This window comes from Gastrolobium bilobum, unplaced genomic scaffold (assembly GCF_033153095.1).
Source record: "Gastrolobium bilobum isolate Gb01-03AN ecotype WA unplaced genomic scaffold, APGP_CSIRO_Gbil_v1 utg19213, whole genome shotgun sequence".
In the NCBI taxonomy this organism is placed as follows: domain Eukaryota; kingdom Viridiplantae; phylum Streptophyta; class Magnoliopsida; order Fabales; family Fabaceae; genus Gastrolobium; species Gastrolobium bilobum.
The window spans coordinates 385,793-399,907 of NW_026898822.1; the positions used below are offsets into that span (position 1 = coordinate 385,793).

The 14,115-nt window shown below is 34.5% G+C and overlaps 3 protein-coding genes across 3 annotated transcripts; all 3 read left to right on the forward strand.

The window, feature by feature from the left end:
• The first annotated feature begins 932 nt into the window (after nucleotides 1–932).
• LOC133284408 (large ribosomal subunit protein uL22c-like) lies at nucleotides 933–3,304 on the forward strand. Its single transcript, XM_061481412.1, has 2 exons — nucleotides 933–1,275; nucleotides 2,575–3,304. The coding sequence occupies exons 1-2, from the start codon at nucleotides 1,041–1,043 to the stop codon at nucleotides 2,961–2,963; spliced, it is 624 nt and encodes a 207-aa protein (XP_061337396.1). The 5' UTR covers nucleotides 933–1,040; the 3' UTR covers nucleotides 2,964–3,304.
• Nucleotides 3,305–4,856: 1,552 nt separating this feature from the next.
• On the forward strand, nucleotides 4,857–11,023 carry LOC133284407 (elongation factor Ts, mitochondrial). The gene is made up of 7 exons (XM_061481411.1): nucleotides 4,857–5,380; nucleotides 5,488–5,577; nucleotides 5,680–5,854; nucleotides 6,182–6,366; nucleotides 7,195–7,320; nucleotides 9,985–10,073; nucleotides 10,577–11,023. Exons 1-7 carry the CDS (start codon nucleotides 4,988–4,990, stop codon nucleotides 10,617–10,619), a joined length of 1,101 nt encoding a protein of 366 aa, XP_061337395.1. The 5' UTR covers nucleotides 4,857–4,987; the 3' UTR covers nucleotides 10,620–11,023.
• Nucleotides 11,024–12,501: 1,478 nt separating this feature from the next.
• LOC133284371 (uncharacterized) lies at nucleotides 12,502–13,068 on the forward strand. The gene has a single exon (XM_061481370.1). It carries the CDS (start codon nucleotides 12,502–12,504, stop codon nucleotides 12,991–12,993), a length of 492 nt encoding a protein of 163 aa, XP_061337354.1. The 3' UTR covers nucleotides 12,994–13,068.
• The last annotated feature ends 1,047 nt before the right edge of the window (nucleotides 13,069–14,115 follow it).

Consider the following 14,115-nt stretch of genomic DNA (forward strand, 5'->3'; position numbering starts at 1 on the left):
GCCTGTTTTTGTTTTCAAAATATAAAAGTTAAAATGCTTTCTGCCAAAAAAAACATTTATATTGAGGGAAAAGTATTTCAATGATAAAGGGAGACAAAGTTATATTTAGCGAGTTCAAAACGATATTATTTTAGGTTATAAGATTAAAAAATTATAATGATAAAGACTAATATAACACTGTAATATATTATAATTATAAAAATATCTTGATTTCTGCTCCAAAACGATGTCATTTTGTGTTTACTGAGAATAACTTATCTCCTTTAACTAAAGAAATCATTTACCCATAAAAATAGATCTACTTGATTTTATAGTAAATAGAATAGTATTAGTCCCTTTGAATAACATAAATTTATATTATTTTGAATGAAACTGATGTGCTTTGTCGATTTTTTATTTTTTCTTTCCCTCCTAATATTTCTTTTTTAATTTTACGGAGGAAAGAAAAATATAAAAAAATCAATAAATATGAATTGAAACATAATAATTTTATTTAAAATAATATAAATTTATTTCCATTGACAAATATTATTTCCACAATAAATACATTTCAATTTTATTGTAAAAATAAGAAATTTTTTTGTATCTAATGGTTCAAATATCTAATAAATTAAAATTGTAAAATATAAATAAGGAGATTAAAGTTTCTCATTTTATATATGAGATAATTTTATCTCTTAGACACATATAAAAATGTGAGTCCATATGAAACAAAAGAAAAAGAAATTATTACTTATAAAAGATAAATTTATCTCGAGAAATATCATATATCCCTGTATATATATATATATATATGCCAATTAACAAAAGTGAATAATAATATATAGAGAAATAATAGGGTAGATTTTATTACCTTGAGTGGGTAAAAATAAATAAAATAGGAGAGCCGCTAAGCTTACCCTATGTAAATGTTATCTTATCTGTATTGTATAGTGACTGAATAACACTAAACTAACAAGGAGCTAGCTACCTGAGCCTGAGCCTGAGTCTCTGCGCGTGTGTGTGCTGTTGATCTCATCCTCATCTGATTGGGATTTGGGATGGCTCTTTCTTCGTTTGTGGTTAATCGCCCTCCCCTACTTCGTCTTCATGAAAACCTACCTTTACCATTTGCTCCGCAATCCCAAACCCAGCCCAAGCTGAAATTTCCATCCGTTGGAATTCGATGTTCCTCCTCAACTTTCAACGACAAAACCCTCATTTCCCTCACCACTCAAACTTCCACACACAATAACCACCCTCTCCTTTGTCGCGCTCGCTCTTCCAAGTTTCCAGGTACCTTTTTTTTTTTTATCCTCTCTCTTTATTATGCATTTTTCGTAACACCTTTCTCATCCCTTTATAAAATTTTTTCAGAACTTCATATGTTGTTTAATCATTTAAACTGTTATGGCTGTCCGTGTTTGGTGTTCCCTCATCCTCTACGTAAAATAAATGAAAATGTACTAGTATTTCTAAAACCTCCATTGTATTGTATTGTATTGTCCCGTAATAGGGTCATATGAGTGTTGTGGTGCCTCGCCGCAAGAAATCATGCCGCACACAATAGCGGCCATTGTGATAGCATTTGTGGCCATATTGCTATCATAAGGCAAAATGTTAATTTTGTCCTAAATTTAAATGTAACGGAAAAAATTTAAGGGTTTTTAAATTTATCCGCGTCTTTCTCTATCACTTTGCTATCACTTATCTATTCCGCTATTTCCGCAACCGCAACGTGACATATTATCATATATCACCTTGTTATAGCGTTTATCGGGGTTGGCCGCAACGTGCTGCAATCCGCATTTGATAACTATGGTCCCTGTTAAGCCACGAGTAAATTTCTCGGCTTTCCAATAGTGGGGAACCCTAGTATTGCTAGAGTAATTGACCCCAATTAGATGAAGATAAGCTTACTTATTTGACAGTATAAAGTTAGTCAGTGACCTTAACATATTTACATTTAGTTAGCCTTGTTTGTTACTTATGGATATTTAGATTTTAGGCTGACATAATTATCGGTAAAGCTGTGAATGTGGTTTTATTCAGCATTATACTGTGAATACCCAATTTATTTCAATAGCTAAAGTTTGAGTTAGTGATAGTTGAAGAGCTTTAGAATCTAACATGAGCATTGGTTATCCATGGGGCATGTTAAAGCTGACACTATGTCTTTCCTTTCATTCACTTGCTTCCTGAAACTGCTTTCCTCTGAATAGAAACATGGTGGCAATGTCTTTAATCCTTGTATAGGACAAGGGAAAATACTGTGAAATTTAATTAAGATTCAATTAATTGGTTGGGGCATATATCATACCACTATTAATACTTGGTCATTTCCTTCATTTAAACGGTGAGAGTTCCTTATTGTGTGTGAATGGAGTGTATATGTGACTTTGAGGTCTTTCTCTGAATCTCACTCTCCGACACACAAGGCATGCATGAGAAATTTAAGGCAGTCACAACTTTTAGCTTTTCAGTATACACAGGTCCAGGTGGTAATTTAAATATTCCATCATGGATTGGATGTAAATCTGCTCAGAATGAATTGGGAAAGCATATATTAACATACATGGAAATTCAATGCTGCAGGACAGGAGAGCAACAAATCATATGTAGAAGCCTATGCCATAGGGCGACATATTCGTATGTCTGCTAGCAAAGCTCGAAGAGTAGTCGAACAGATTCGGGGACGTAAATATGATGAAACACTGATGATATTAGAACTCATGCCTTACAGAGCCTGTGAAGCCATTCTTCCAATAGTGTTTTCGGCAGGAGCAAACGCTAGCAATAACTTGGGTTTAAGCAAAGCAAGTTTAATTATTAGTAAAGCTGTGGTTGATGAAGGGAGAACTATGAAAAGGATGAGGCCTTGTGCACGAGGGCGGGCTCATCAAATTCTAAAGCGCTCTTGTCATATAACCATCGCAGTAAAAGGTTTACCTAGTGAGGCTGTCGTGGAAGCAAATCCTGCTTAATCCTATTTGGGACAAAAATGTGTGCCTTATTATGAATCTCCTCCAACCATTACATTTCTTGAAAATTTCTGCATTTTGATATTATGTTTCTCATTTTATACAATGGCTCTTAAGAGAGGAGTAATTGAGTATGTGGTAAGTGTACGTCTATGTAAGAGCTGTTTGAATGTTTTATTTAATAGTGCTGAAAATGAAATGTTTTAGCATTGAAACTTGACAATATATTCCACTTGTTGTACCAAGGGGAATATCGTGAATGCTTAGGCTATATGAAGTTGAAATCTGCAAGTTGATGATCACGTTTCATGTAATGCATTTTCCTGTTCCACTTATAATCGGCTCGAGTAGTGTGTATTACATTGCATGTAAGTGAACAATTTAATTCGTAATACATGATTTATTTAGTACAAGAATAGCAAGCAAGCATTGTACTTGAAGAATATAGACAATATGGCGAGGCAGGTTGTGGTGAATGCTCTGCTATAATATGGAGTGAATACTCTGCTATAATCTCACTTCTCAGCAACGGTAACCGAGCTAAATCACATCACACCCCTTTTCTATAATGCGAAGGATCAAAGCTTAGTGTGCCCGCTAGTGAGATTCTCCTTGTGCACGCCCTTGTGGAAGGGAATTTTTAGGCAAATTGGTTTTGCTAATCTTAGCTTTAAACAAGATTTGGACCTTGAAACGTGGGACAGATCTCCAAGATACCTTGTTAATCTGTTCCAGCATCTTCAAGTTGAATCTTTTCTGAATGGCAATTCACTTGGATTTTATTTTATTTTTTTCTCATCAAACCCAACAAATAAAACTTTCAACAAATGACAATCAATTAAAAAACAGAGAGAGAGAGAGAGAATAAGATGCCATGTGATGTATAAACATTTTTTTTTAGAAAAAAAATTGTTTTATATCTCATTTGACATATTACTATTTGATGACTGACATGAATCAAAAGACTCATGTTTTGGATTTAGGTGCAAGTTTATGCATTTTTTTTTTTGTATTATTCGTATGTTCTTTCAATATCTTGCTATGTGGAGATTAGGAAATGCTCTCAATTATTTGTATGGTTTGAGTTGAACTGTGAATCATGCAAGTTACCAATATTTTCCAATATGGAAATTTAACATTTATTTGTATTTCAATTTGTATTTCAATCTTTTTATGAAAGGTATTTTTCTTTCATTACATTTATTTTTTTTTTCTTTATTGCAACTACATTTATAGATACAAAGAAAAGAATTTCTTCATTTTTAAATTATGATTATTGCACGATCCTTAAATTTTTTACTTTTACATGTATATAAAAAATGACTTACAACTATAATTTATAATATTTTATAAAAAAAATGGTTTTATCCACGTTCGTCATAAAGACATACGTTAAAAATAAAAATGATACCTATAATTTATCCTAATTTATTGAGAAATAAATATTAAATAATTTTAATTTTTAAGATATTTGATGTGTTTTTTTATTACCTTAACATAACAAGATCTTAAAAGCATTTGATACGCGTTATTCTTCAGGATTTTCGAAAAATTAAATTTTTCTAAATTTTTAATTTTCGGATATTATTGTAAAATGAATATAAAAATCATATTTTTGAAAATCGAGATTCTGAGATAAAAAAAATTTCTCCCCTACAAAATGCCTTTAGGAAAAAAAACGTTAAAACCAAGTTACTACAACATTGTTTAATTTGCTTGAGGTGAGTGTCTGTGTTGATTATAGTTTAGAAAATTTTGGAATAAAATTCTTAATATCACAAATAATAAACATCTAGAAAAATTAATTTGTCAATGAAAAGAAAAAATTAAAAAAAATAATAATAATATAGAATTCCCTTGCCCTGTGTTTGAAAATGTGAAATGTGGAAAGCCCTTGTGTGCAATTTCGGAGATAGTAGTAGGTGTTCAGTGTTCTTCTCCAACATCTTTTCAGTTTCTCAGTTTAACTATCTTCTTTGTATAGCTTCCTGAATCCACCCTCAGTGTGTTAGGTTTTTCATAGCGCTATGGCTTTTTACGGAGCCGCCGCCAATCGTCTTCGTATTAAGCTTTCAGTTATTGCTGCTACTTGTGGACGTCACTGTCACTATTCTTCTTCTTCTGCTTCAGCTTCAGCTTCAGGCTCAGAGCAAGTGAATCTAAATCTGATAAAGCAATTGAGAGAAAGAACAAGCGCTCCTATTAAAGACGTGAAAGCTGCTCTTGTTGATTCCAATTGGGACATTGATTTGGCTCACAAGGAACTCAGAAAGAGGGGAATAGTTTTGGCTTCCAAAAAATCCTCTCGTACCGCTTCTGAAGGTTTGCTTGCCCTAGCTCTTAACCATTCCAAAGCTGCACTCATTGAACTCAATTGCGAAACTGATTTTGTTGCCAGGAACGATATTTTTCAACACTTGGTTTGTTTTCCCTATCCTTTCGATATTCCTTTCACACTTACTCTGCATCTTATGATATTATAATTATTATTATTATTATTATGTTGTTGTTGTTGTTCAAATTGCAGGCATTATCTTTAGCTAAGCAAGCTTTGTTGCTTGATAACTCTTCTCACCAGCTTTCTGCTCCTTTTCACGTTGGACCTCAATCTTTTGAGGTTAACTATACTAAACTTTTTATAATTGAATTTTTCGGATCTTTTCAACCATATAAAATTCTAGTTGTTCGAATATGCATTTAAATCACTCACTTTCACCAGGAGATGAAGTTTAATCTTGAACATCCAAAGATAAGTGGAGAAACAACCGTTCACAATGCAATCACTGAAGTGGCTGCAATGATGGGGGAGAATATTAGATTAAGAAGAGGTTATGTGATGCCCGCGTCACCCCAGGGTCTTATATCTACATATCTCCATACCAGTCCCCAACCAGGTAGTTGAAATTTATTTTTTGTATATATCCACTAGTTCATCGATTACTCGACTAATCCAATTCAAATACCGTTGGATCCATTATAGGGGGAAATTTAATTTTTTTCCCCTTTAATTCATGCACTTATGAGTATTCTGCAACTGTTGCATCTGCACGCTGGCACTCAGAGGCAACATGCACTTATGCACATTAGCACACATAAAGGTCATGAAGTGAAGTGAAGTCATTATCGTTTTCTTTTGCAATATCTTATACGAAGTACCAAATTCTTTGCAACACCTAGAAACTTGACCTGACAAGGATCCTGACTTCCTCCTATTTAATTAGGTTTAGGCCGCATTGCTGGAATTTTGTCTCTTGAAGTAAATGATGGTAAAACCCAAGTGGATGCTCTTCAGCGTGTTGGATCAGAATTGGCCATGCATGTAGTGGCAGCGAAACCATTATTCTTAACAAGGGAACTTGTGCCTTCAGATGCATTAGAAAATGAGCGTGAAATTCTTAAATCTCAGGTATCTTTTTTATTTCTTTCGGAGTTAAGTATAGGTTGAATTGTGATTGTTATAGACATATGATTAGGGTTCTGTAAGTTCTGATCTGTAAGAATTATTTTAAAATTCATCATTAATTTAAGTATAATTCAATTTTGAAATTTTAGATGAATGAGCCCTTCTCAATTATTGTATTGATTGTTTTGTTCTAATTCAAATTTCTTTTGTATCCTTAGTTAACAAATATTTTCCTGCTAGGGGGAGATTGGTATGAAAGTTGCAATGCTTGCATAGATGCAGCTGACCTTCTGGCAACTGCTCTAAGTTTCCTTCAATGGGACGTTTAAGACTGTGTTGTAGGATTTTTGGGTGGTTTAAGCTGGCTTGTAGTTTAGTCCGGTTTAAATAATTATATTTCAATTGATGAGGTTTGGTTCAGTTGGGAAAACTGACATTTGAACCAGTCTTTCTATGGACTATGGCAAGGTACACCTGCACAAGAACGATAAACCCCTTCCTTATACATAGATATAGTCCTTTTTTCTCTTTGACCTTTTTATCTGCTATATATACCTATGCCTTGATGATTAAGAGCATTTCATTAGTGGCTCTAGCAACTCGTGTGAGGATTTAGGATTGCCCTAGTTAGACTAATTCAACTTTTTGATAATCCAATTCTAACTAGCACTTAAAAGTCAGAATTGAAGAAAACTTTGTTTAGCAAATGCAGTCTGCTTAATATTTATCTCACATTGGATTTCTTATTTCTTATAGTTCATGTGATGAAGTACCACTTTCTTTACCACATTATAGAAACTGAACAAAAACTGTGTGGTTTTAATATTTCAGGCAGAATCCTCCGGTAAGTCTCAGATGGCCATAGACAAAATGGTTGAAGGACGTCTCCGCAAGTACTTTGAGGAAGTTGTGCTTATGGAGCAAAAGTTTATTATGAATGATACTATGAATGTGAAGGTATGTGAGGTCTCTCTGAATTGAATTGGATCCATTTTGAGAAAGTTGAAATTATGATGTGATGGCTATATTTATTGGTCGATATTATTATTTTGATTGATGAAAGAAATGAAAATTCTACACTTGCGTCTGTTTGTTCAGAATCCATCACTCTCTTCATTTATTTATATTATTTGACACTTCCTTTATCCTTAAAGAGGGGGAAAATGCCATTATACATTGCTAACTACCATTTTCATTTCAATAATAAATGAGTATATGACTCACTTATTGCATAGAAGAGCTCTTTCAATATTAACTTGTCATTACACTCTTGCAGTCTTGCCCCCTATACTGATATATAATAAAAGAAAAGTCATTTGCTTGGTTTTAAAGTAAAATAATAAAGCTTAGCAAAAACAGATAAAACATTTGAAACAATAGAGTTTGTCTGCATCCTGGATTGAGAAATGAATAGATACTCGTATCATTATTTTATCCATGTGTTATAAATTTATAAAAAATCAAACATATTGCAAGATGATTTTTAGTTGTCAATGGATATAACCCAATTTAGGCTGTATCAAATGGCTGTATTAAGTGTTAAAAGAAAATGTAGGTCTTGCTTCAAAGTTTTGTTTTTGCCCAATTTCTAACTTCACAATTAGATTTTGATGGCTGAATTAAATCCATGTGAAGATACTAAATAATTTTGTTCATCAATGATTTATATAATTAAGCCTCATATTCAGGATTAAAGGCAGCTTGTTGTGTCAAAGGTAGCAGCAATATACGTAGTAATTTTACTTAGGAGTAATAGTTCCTGGTTTAACTCTTACAGTTATCTGAAAGAAATACCTAACTGTGGCTTTGTGGTAGTGGGCATATATTATCTTAAATAAGCCATTCAGAAGAATCTGGAATTCTGGACTACTATAAACTTATTAGGCTTTTTTTTCTGTGGCATTTAAAATTCTTTATTATGTTACACTGGCATCAAAGGTATTCAATACCATAGTGGATGTATGACAGACTCAAAAATCTGCAAACAGCTCCTGCATCAAAGTCGTAGGCAATCATAACTTAAGAATTTGGTATAAGGTGTCAATTGTGTTCTCAATTGAAAAAGGCAAAAGGAAGGGGGGACTTGGGGAATAAGAGTTTGGTTCTCTTTATTTGAAACACCATGGGTGACTGATAGAACTGGACCAGAATTGAATTAAAAAGATGAGATCTTTATTGATAGAACCCACAATCTCTGAATTGGTATTAAGGTGATACTGAATGGAGATGGCATTTAGGTGAGACTGGACAGAGATCTGGAACGCGTAGAACATGAAGTACAAACTCTCTCATTCCAGGTATTCGAGAGACCTAGGCTCTCCATCCGGTTTTCTGCTCAAAAGTCTAAAACTGATGACTCTTATTTCCCTCCTATTAATTATACCCTGTCATATCCTGTCATTTCTCCCTCTCTAACTAACTAACTAGTCTTTCCAATTAACTAACTAAAAGAGACTGACCCAATTTTGATTGGGAGTCTACCAACAATAGTCCCCCCCCTAAAGTTGAACCTTGTCCTTGAGGTGAACATCAGAAAATTCCCCTTCACCCAAGTGATTACTCTCTCTTTCCTCTGAACACTCCTCTATCTGTGTTACATGAAATTGCTTGTTCTTACATAGATGATCTGGATTATATGTCTCACTACAACTAAAAAACATCCCTTTCTTGACTTTTTCCTATAATTCCGCACCTAAAAGTCCTCTAATCTGGAAGTATCATTCCAAGTTCCAACCTATTCACCCAACCAGATGCATCATCCCATGAAAACAGAGGAATCTCCAACCTTTTCCATTGTTGCTTGCCGTTTCCACTGGTCTGCCATCAGCGTTCCCAATCTTCTCATCTCCATTTTCCAAAGCACTCAAAACTGCCCCACCCATTGGAGCTCCCACCACCGTGCTAGTTACAGTTTCCAATTCTTCTCAATCGCACTTCTTACACCTCCCTTCGAGATTTTAAGTCTCCTGCTCTGCCTCAATTCTCTTTTCCAATTCTTGAACCCTTTCTCCAAAGCCTCCATTCTCATCTCCACTTTTATTTCCCTCCTATTATTTACACCCTCTCATATCCTGTCATCCTCTCCCTCTCTAACTATCTAATTGTTTCAATTAATTAAAATAACAGAGACAGGCCTACTTTTGATTGGGGGTCTGCTAACAGGGACTTGTTCCTATCACATCATTGGAGTCCTACTTATTCCAATTAATCCTTCTGACTCTAGGAATAAGAAATAAGAATTGAGAAACCTGTTTGATGCTGGGAATCTGAGCAGTTTCTGCCTGTCAAATTTGCAATATAGAACCGTGGGTAGCTATTAGCCTTCAAAGCCATTCAAACTCTAGGAAGGTCTTAAGATGTCTTCTGGTCACAGACCAGCAAATGAAGGTGATCTGTTGTGTGCAGTACCTGTAAGCATTTTTTTTTATTCCAAGACCACAACTCTGATGTAGAATTTCATGATAAGCTTCCAAATCTAGTGCCTTTAATTAGCATTAAAAGTATAAAATGCATACATTTTAGATATGTCGTATTTTCTATTTTTAGTGTATATATATATATATGGAACCAATTTGTTTGTTTTATCATTTATTATCTAGTAACTTTCATGCCTCTCTGCAGGCGGTGCTCGATAATCTATCCAAGGAGATCGGTTCATCTGTGAAGGTTCTGAGCTTTCTCAGAATGGAGGTTGGGGAAGGAATTGGAAGGTGAAACCTGTACCTTTTTTGTCACTTCTCTTTTCCTATTTTGTTTTAGAGTCTAGTTATGTACCGTTAAAGAAAGACATTGCAATTGGTCTTCAATTTAATGGTTTAATCAGATAGTATTAAATGGTGTGGTTTAATTAGTTATGTATTGCTGTACAATTTATGTTATGGGTGTGTTCATCATGCAGTCATGGCAGGATGTAGGGTTAAAGGGTATACGTTACACTGAGATTACTTTGACATGTCTCTAGCAATGTGGTTTTGTCAGTTGAAATCGTTAAATTGTTTTACATGATAAAAACGGTGTAATGTGTATAGCCTATAGCATTTCTTAGCCTAAAGTTTCTTTTTGATTTCGCAGCATCCTATTCCGTGACTGACCCCCTCCTACTAACGAATGAAAACAATTGTGGATCAAATTCTCATTTTGTTTTTCGTGTCAGGGAAGTTAGTTGATTTTACTGTTAATTTTAACAATTTCACTGACCATCTACAATTTTCAGGCAAGAAGCAGATGCATCTGAACCTGTTGCTCAGGCTGCCTAATTTAAGGCGATTCTGTCCATTCATGGAGGAAACTTCTGACAGCTCGGGTTTATTTTTAAGACTTTTGCTCTCTAGCTGATAATAAACAGGTATGTTTTGTTTATTGATCTGGGAAGTTCTGAGGTACAGGATTCTGTCGAAAATTTTGCTCCACAGTGGAAAACTTCAATTAGACTGTTATGGTGCACTCTCCCAATCTATATATGCAAAGCCCAAGAAAGAGATAGTAGAAACACATTGGCGTCGTTTCCAAATTACTTGAGTTTTGTTCTATCTTTTGTGAGTTCACAAAGTTTCTCGATTTTAATTTTACAAAGCTCACAAATAAATTGATATGTTGAGCTTCTCTTTAGGATGAGCCAAACGGTTGTCTAAAAGCAGACGTAGCCTGATTTATCTTTGCTTGAAGGTATATAATTAAGTTTTCAACTTTAACCTCATTATTCTTTTAAAGCGATTCAAGTCCCGAGTGATCCGATTCTTTTAACCTCATTAAACTTTGACTATGTCGTGTTTTGTTGCAAATTATCTCAAGCCAGTCGTAAGCCCTAAAACTTTGTCGGACAGTTATGACATGGACATGCGATATGATTGTGTTATTAATACTAGGTTGTTAACTGGAAAAGTGATGTGCCGTATGGCTCGGGTACACTCAATGTAGCAAAGAAAAATCAAGGGTTCTAACACATTCATTAGCAGGATGTGTGTGGATAAAGAAAAGTAATTGATCCTTACGAAGGCGTCATGAGATTTCCCATCACGCGAAAAATAATGCAATGCCTGCAAAAAGAATGTATCTTATCTAAAATAATTTATCACCGCAATGGCGTACGGAACTGATGTGCTAATAAACTAATTATGAATATCAGTAGATTCTACCTGCCACTGCCAGGAGGTGTTCCACACAGAATGAGATGTCATCTATGATATAATTTTTTATATATCTATATAAAATAGAAGAGAAAAGAATGTATTGGAAAGTTGGAAATGTGGAACCAACCATCCCGTGAATATGATGAGCTGCTACTACTTATTAGCACAAGCTAACCGACACCGTCACCGAAAATAATAATGTCACGCAAAGTTTAGTAGTGTTTTAGAAAAGGTCAAATCCGTGAGTTCACATGCTTTTAAATTATACTTACGCGTCAAAAAAAATAGAATAAATAAAGTTCCTTCCTTATTTTGTGCCGAAGGCATTAATGCATAAACCACCTGTGAGAACAATAATAAATTAATAATGCTAGGTGGCAACCTAGCTCAGCTCTTAAAAATGACACAGAATTGGCTAAGGGTATGTGTTTGATCTTTTTCAGTATCACTTTTGGAAGAGGATTAAAGTCTTAACCCTGGACCTGTCCCGAATCAGACTAATAGTGAAATGATGAAATATTTCCAAAAAAAAGAAAAAAGAAATGACACGGAATAGTTAGCAACCGATCATAAGCTTGCTTGTCTGACTATAAAAACTAAACAAATAGCTTATCACAAACTCGAAAATGATAAAGAAGCTTCCCATTCATCTTATTGGATATTTTTATTTATTTATTTATTTTTTCTTGTGGTGCTTTTTCAATCCTAACGCGGACAATATCACAAACAATGTCAACCTTATTATGTGTGTATAACTGGCAACCGTTGAATCTTCCAATCTGAAATTTCTTGTTGGAGTTGTTCACAATCCCCCTTATATATGTACATCATTCCTTGAAAGTTGAAACTTGAAAGCCTCAACAACACTTGTCTCAAAGTTTTAATTAGTTAGCCCTCACTACTCTCAGGATCAAGATCAAGTCCTATACTTGTAGCTTCAAATCCTCTACAATAGTACATTTCAGCAATTTATTAAGGTTGTGTGTGTGTGTGAAGTATATATATATATATGGGGAACTACATATCTTGCACTCTATCAAGACCAGGAAGCAAGAACTGGAGAGGCATAAAGGTGATATTCCCAAGTGGAGAGATCAAGCAGTTTCATGAATCAGTTAAAGCAGCAGAGCTTATGGTTGAGATACCAAGCTTCTTTGTCGTAAACACTCGCTCTCTAAAGATTGGAAGAAGGTTTTCTGCACTTAATGCTGATGAAGAACTCGAGTTTAGCAACGTTTATGTGATGCTTCCAATGAAGAAGCTTAACTCTGCGGTTACAGCAGCTGACATGGGTGCTTTGTTACTCACTGCCAACGCCGCAGCTAAAAGGGTAAAAGTGAGAGTTATTCCTGAGGAAGAGAAAATGGAATCACAACCCAAGTTGAACTTGGATGACATTGAAGACTTGTCTAACCCAGAGTTCATGCACAGGTTGTCCATGTGCAGGTCTAAGAAGCCTTTGTTGGAGACCATAGAAGAAGAGCCATTCTGTTCAAGATGAATGGTCTTTCTTTTGAGCTACCTAAATCATTTTCTCATGCAACTGGGGATTGTTTTCTTATGTTGTGAGACATCGAAATACGTGCTATTCTTTTTTTTTAACAAGTAGTGAACTTCACGACTTGTTATTGTATCTATGGCATGAAAGATGTTAACTCATGTTACGTGAGGAAAAAAAAAAACCCTTTTATTTACTATGATTGGAATTGTATGTATTACCAAAACTAAATCAAAACATTCAACTTAGAAGTACTATTATCCTATTCTTTTGTCCTCCCTTGTCCTCAAATGGTTAAACTCTTGATACAGGATAAGTGGCTTCAATAATTTAAGAGGTGAGGAGAATTGAGATCTAAAACATTTTCACAAATGGCCTCTTTAAAGAAAAAAATCAACTCTTTTAATGTTTGATTTAAGGAAAGATGATGAATAAGTATGAAAAATTATATCCCAAATGTAGCAACAACCACAGGCTACGGATGAAATAAGGAGCTTACTAATTAATTAAAATGTTGTAAAATAAAGTTAAGGGTTAATAAACACTATTTAGTATTTATGTCATGACAAATTTGAGCCTGTTTCAAGTGAACACCAACTAACAAGTTAGGATGTTAGGATAGTGTATTGGCTATACTGCAATGCTGAGTATAGGTCCGTCTGGTATCAATGATGTAAGGCTCAAAGTGTATGGGATTATGATCATATAAGGCTTGGTATATGTGGTTGAATGCAATGTAACTGAAGTGTCTGTATTTAGGTACTGTTGATGTATTTATACTAGTCTTAGGATACAATTATCATGGTGATCGTGGCCTTAATGGAGTTCAATTAGAGGATGATCGTGAGTATCAGAGAATAGGGAAGGATCGTGGGTAACAATCTACGAGTTTGCAGCCCAAACTGGGTAAATCTTGCCGAGTATCGAGACTTTTAAATTTTCAGCAAGTGAGCTTAGGCCTTTAGGCCTAAACCCGGTAGGTCTATCCAGGTACACACAAACTAATTTCAAATAGCCTAACAAGTGTATCTAACATAATATATTACACAATGCAAAGGATATACTTTAAAATTGTTTTGAGATGTTTAATACAACTATCAAATACCCTTATAAATGAGCTTTTAA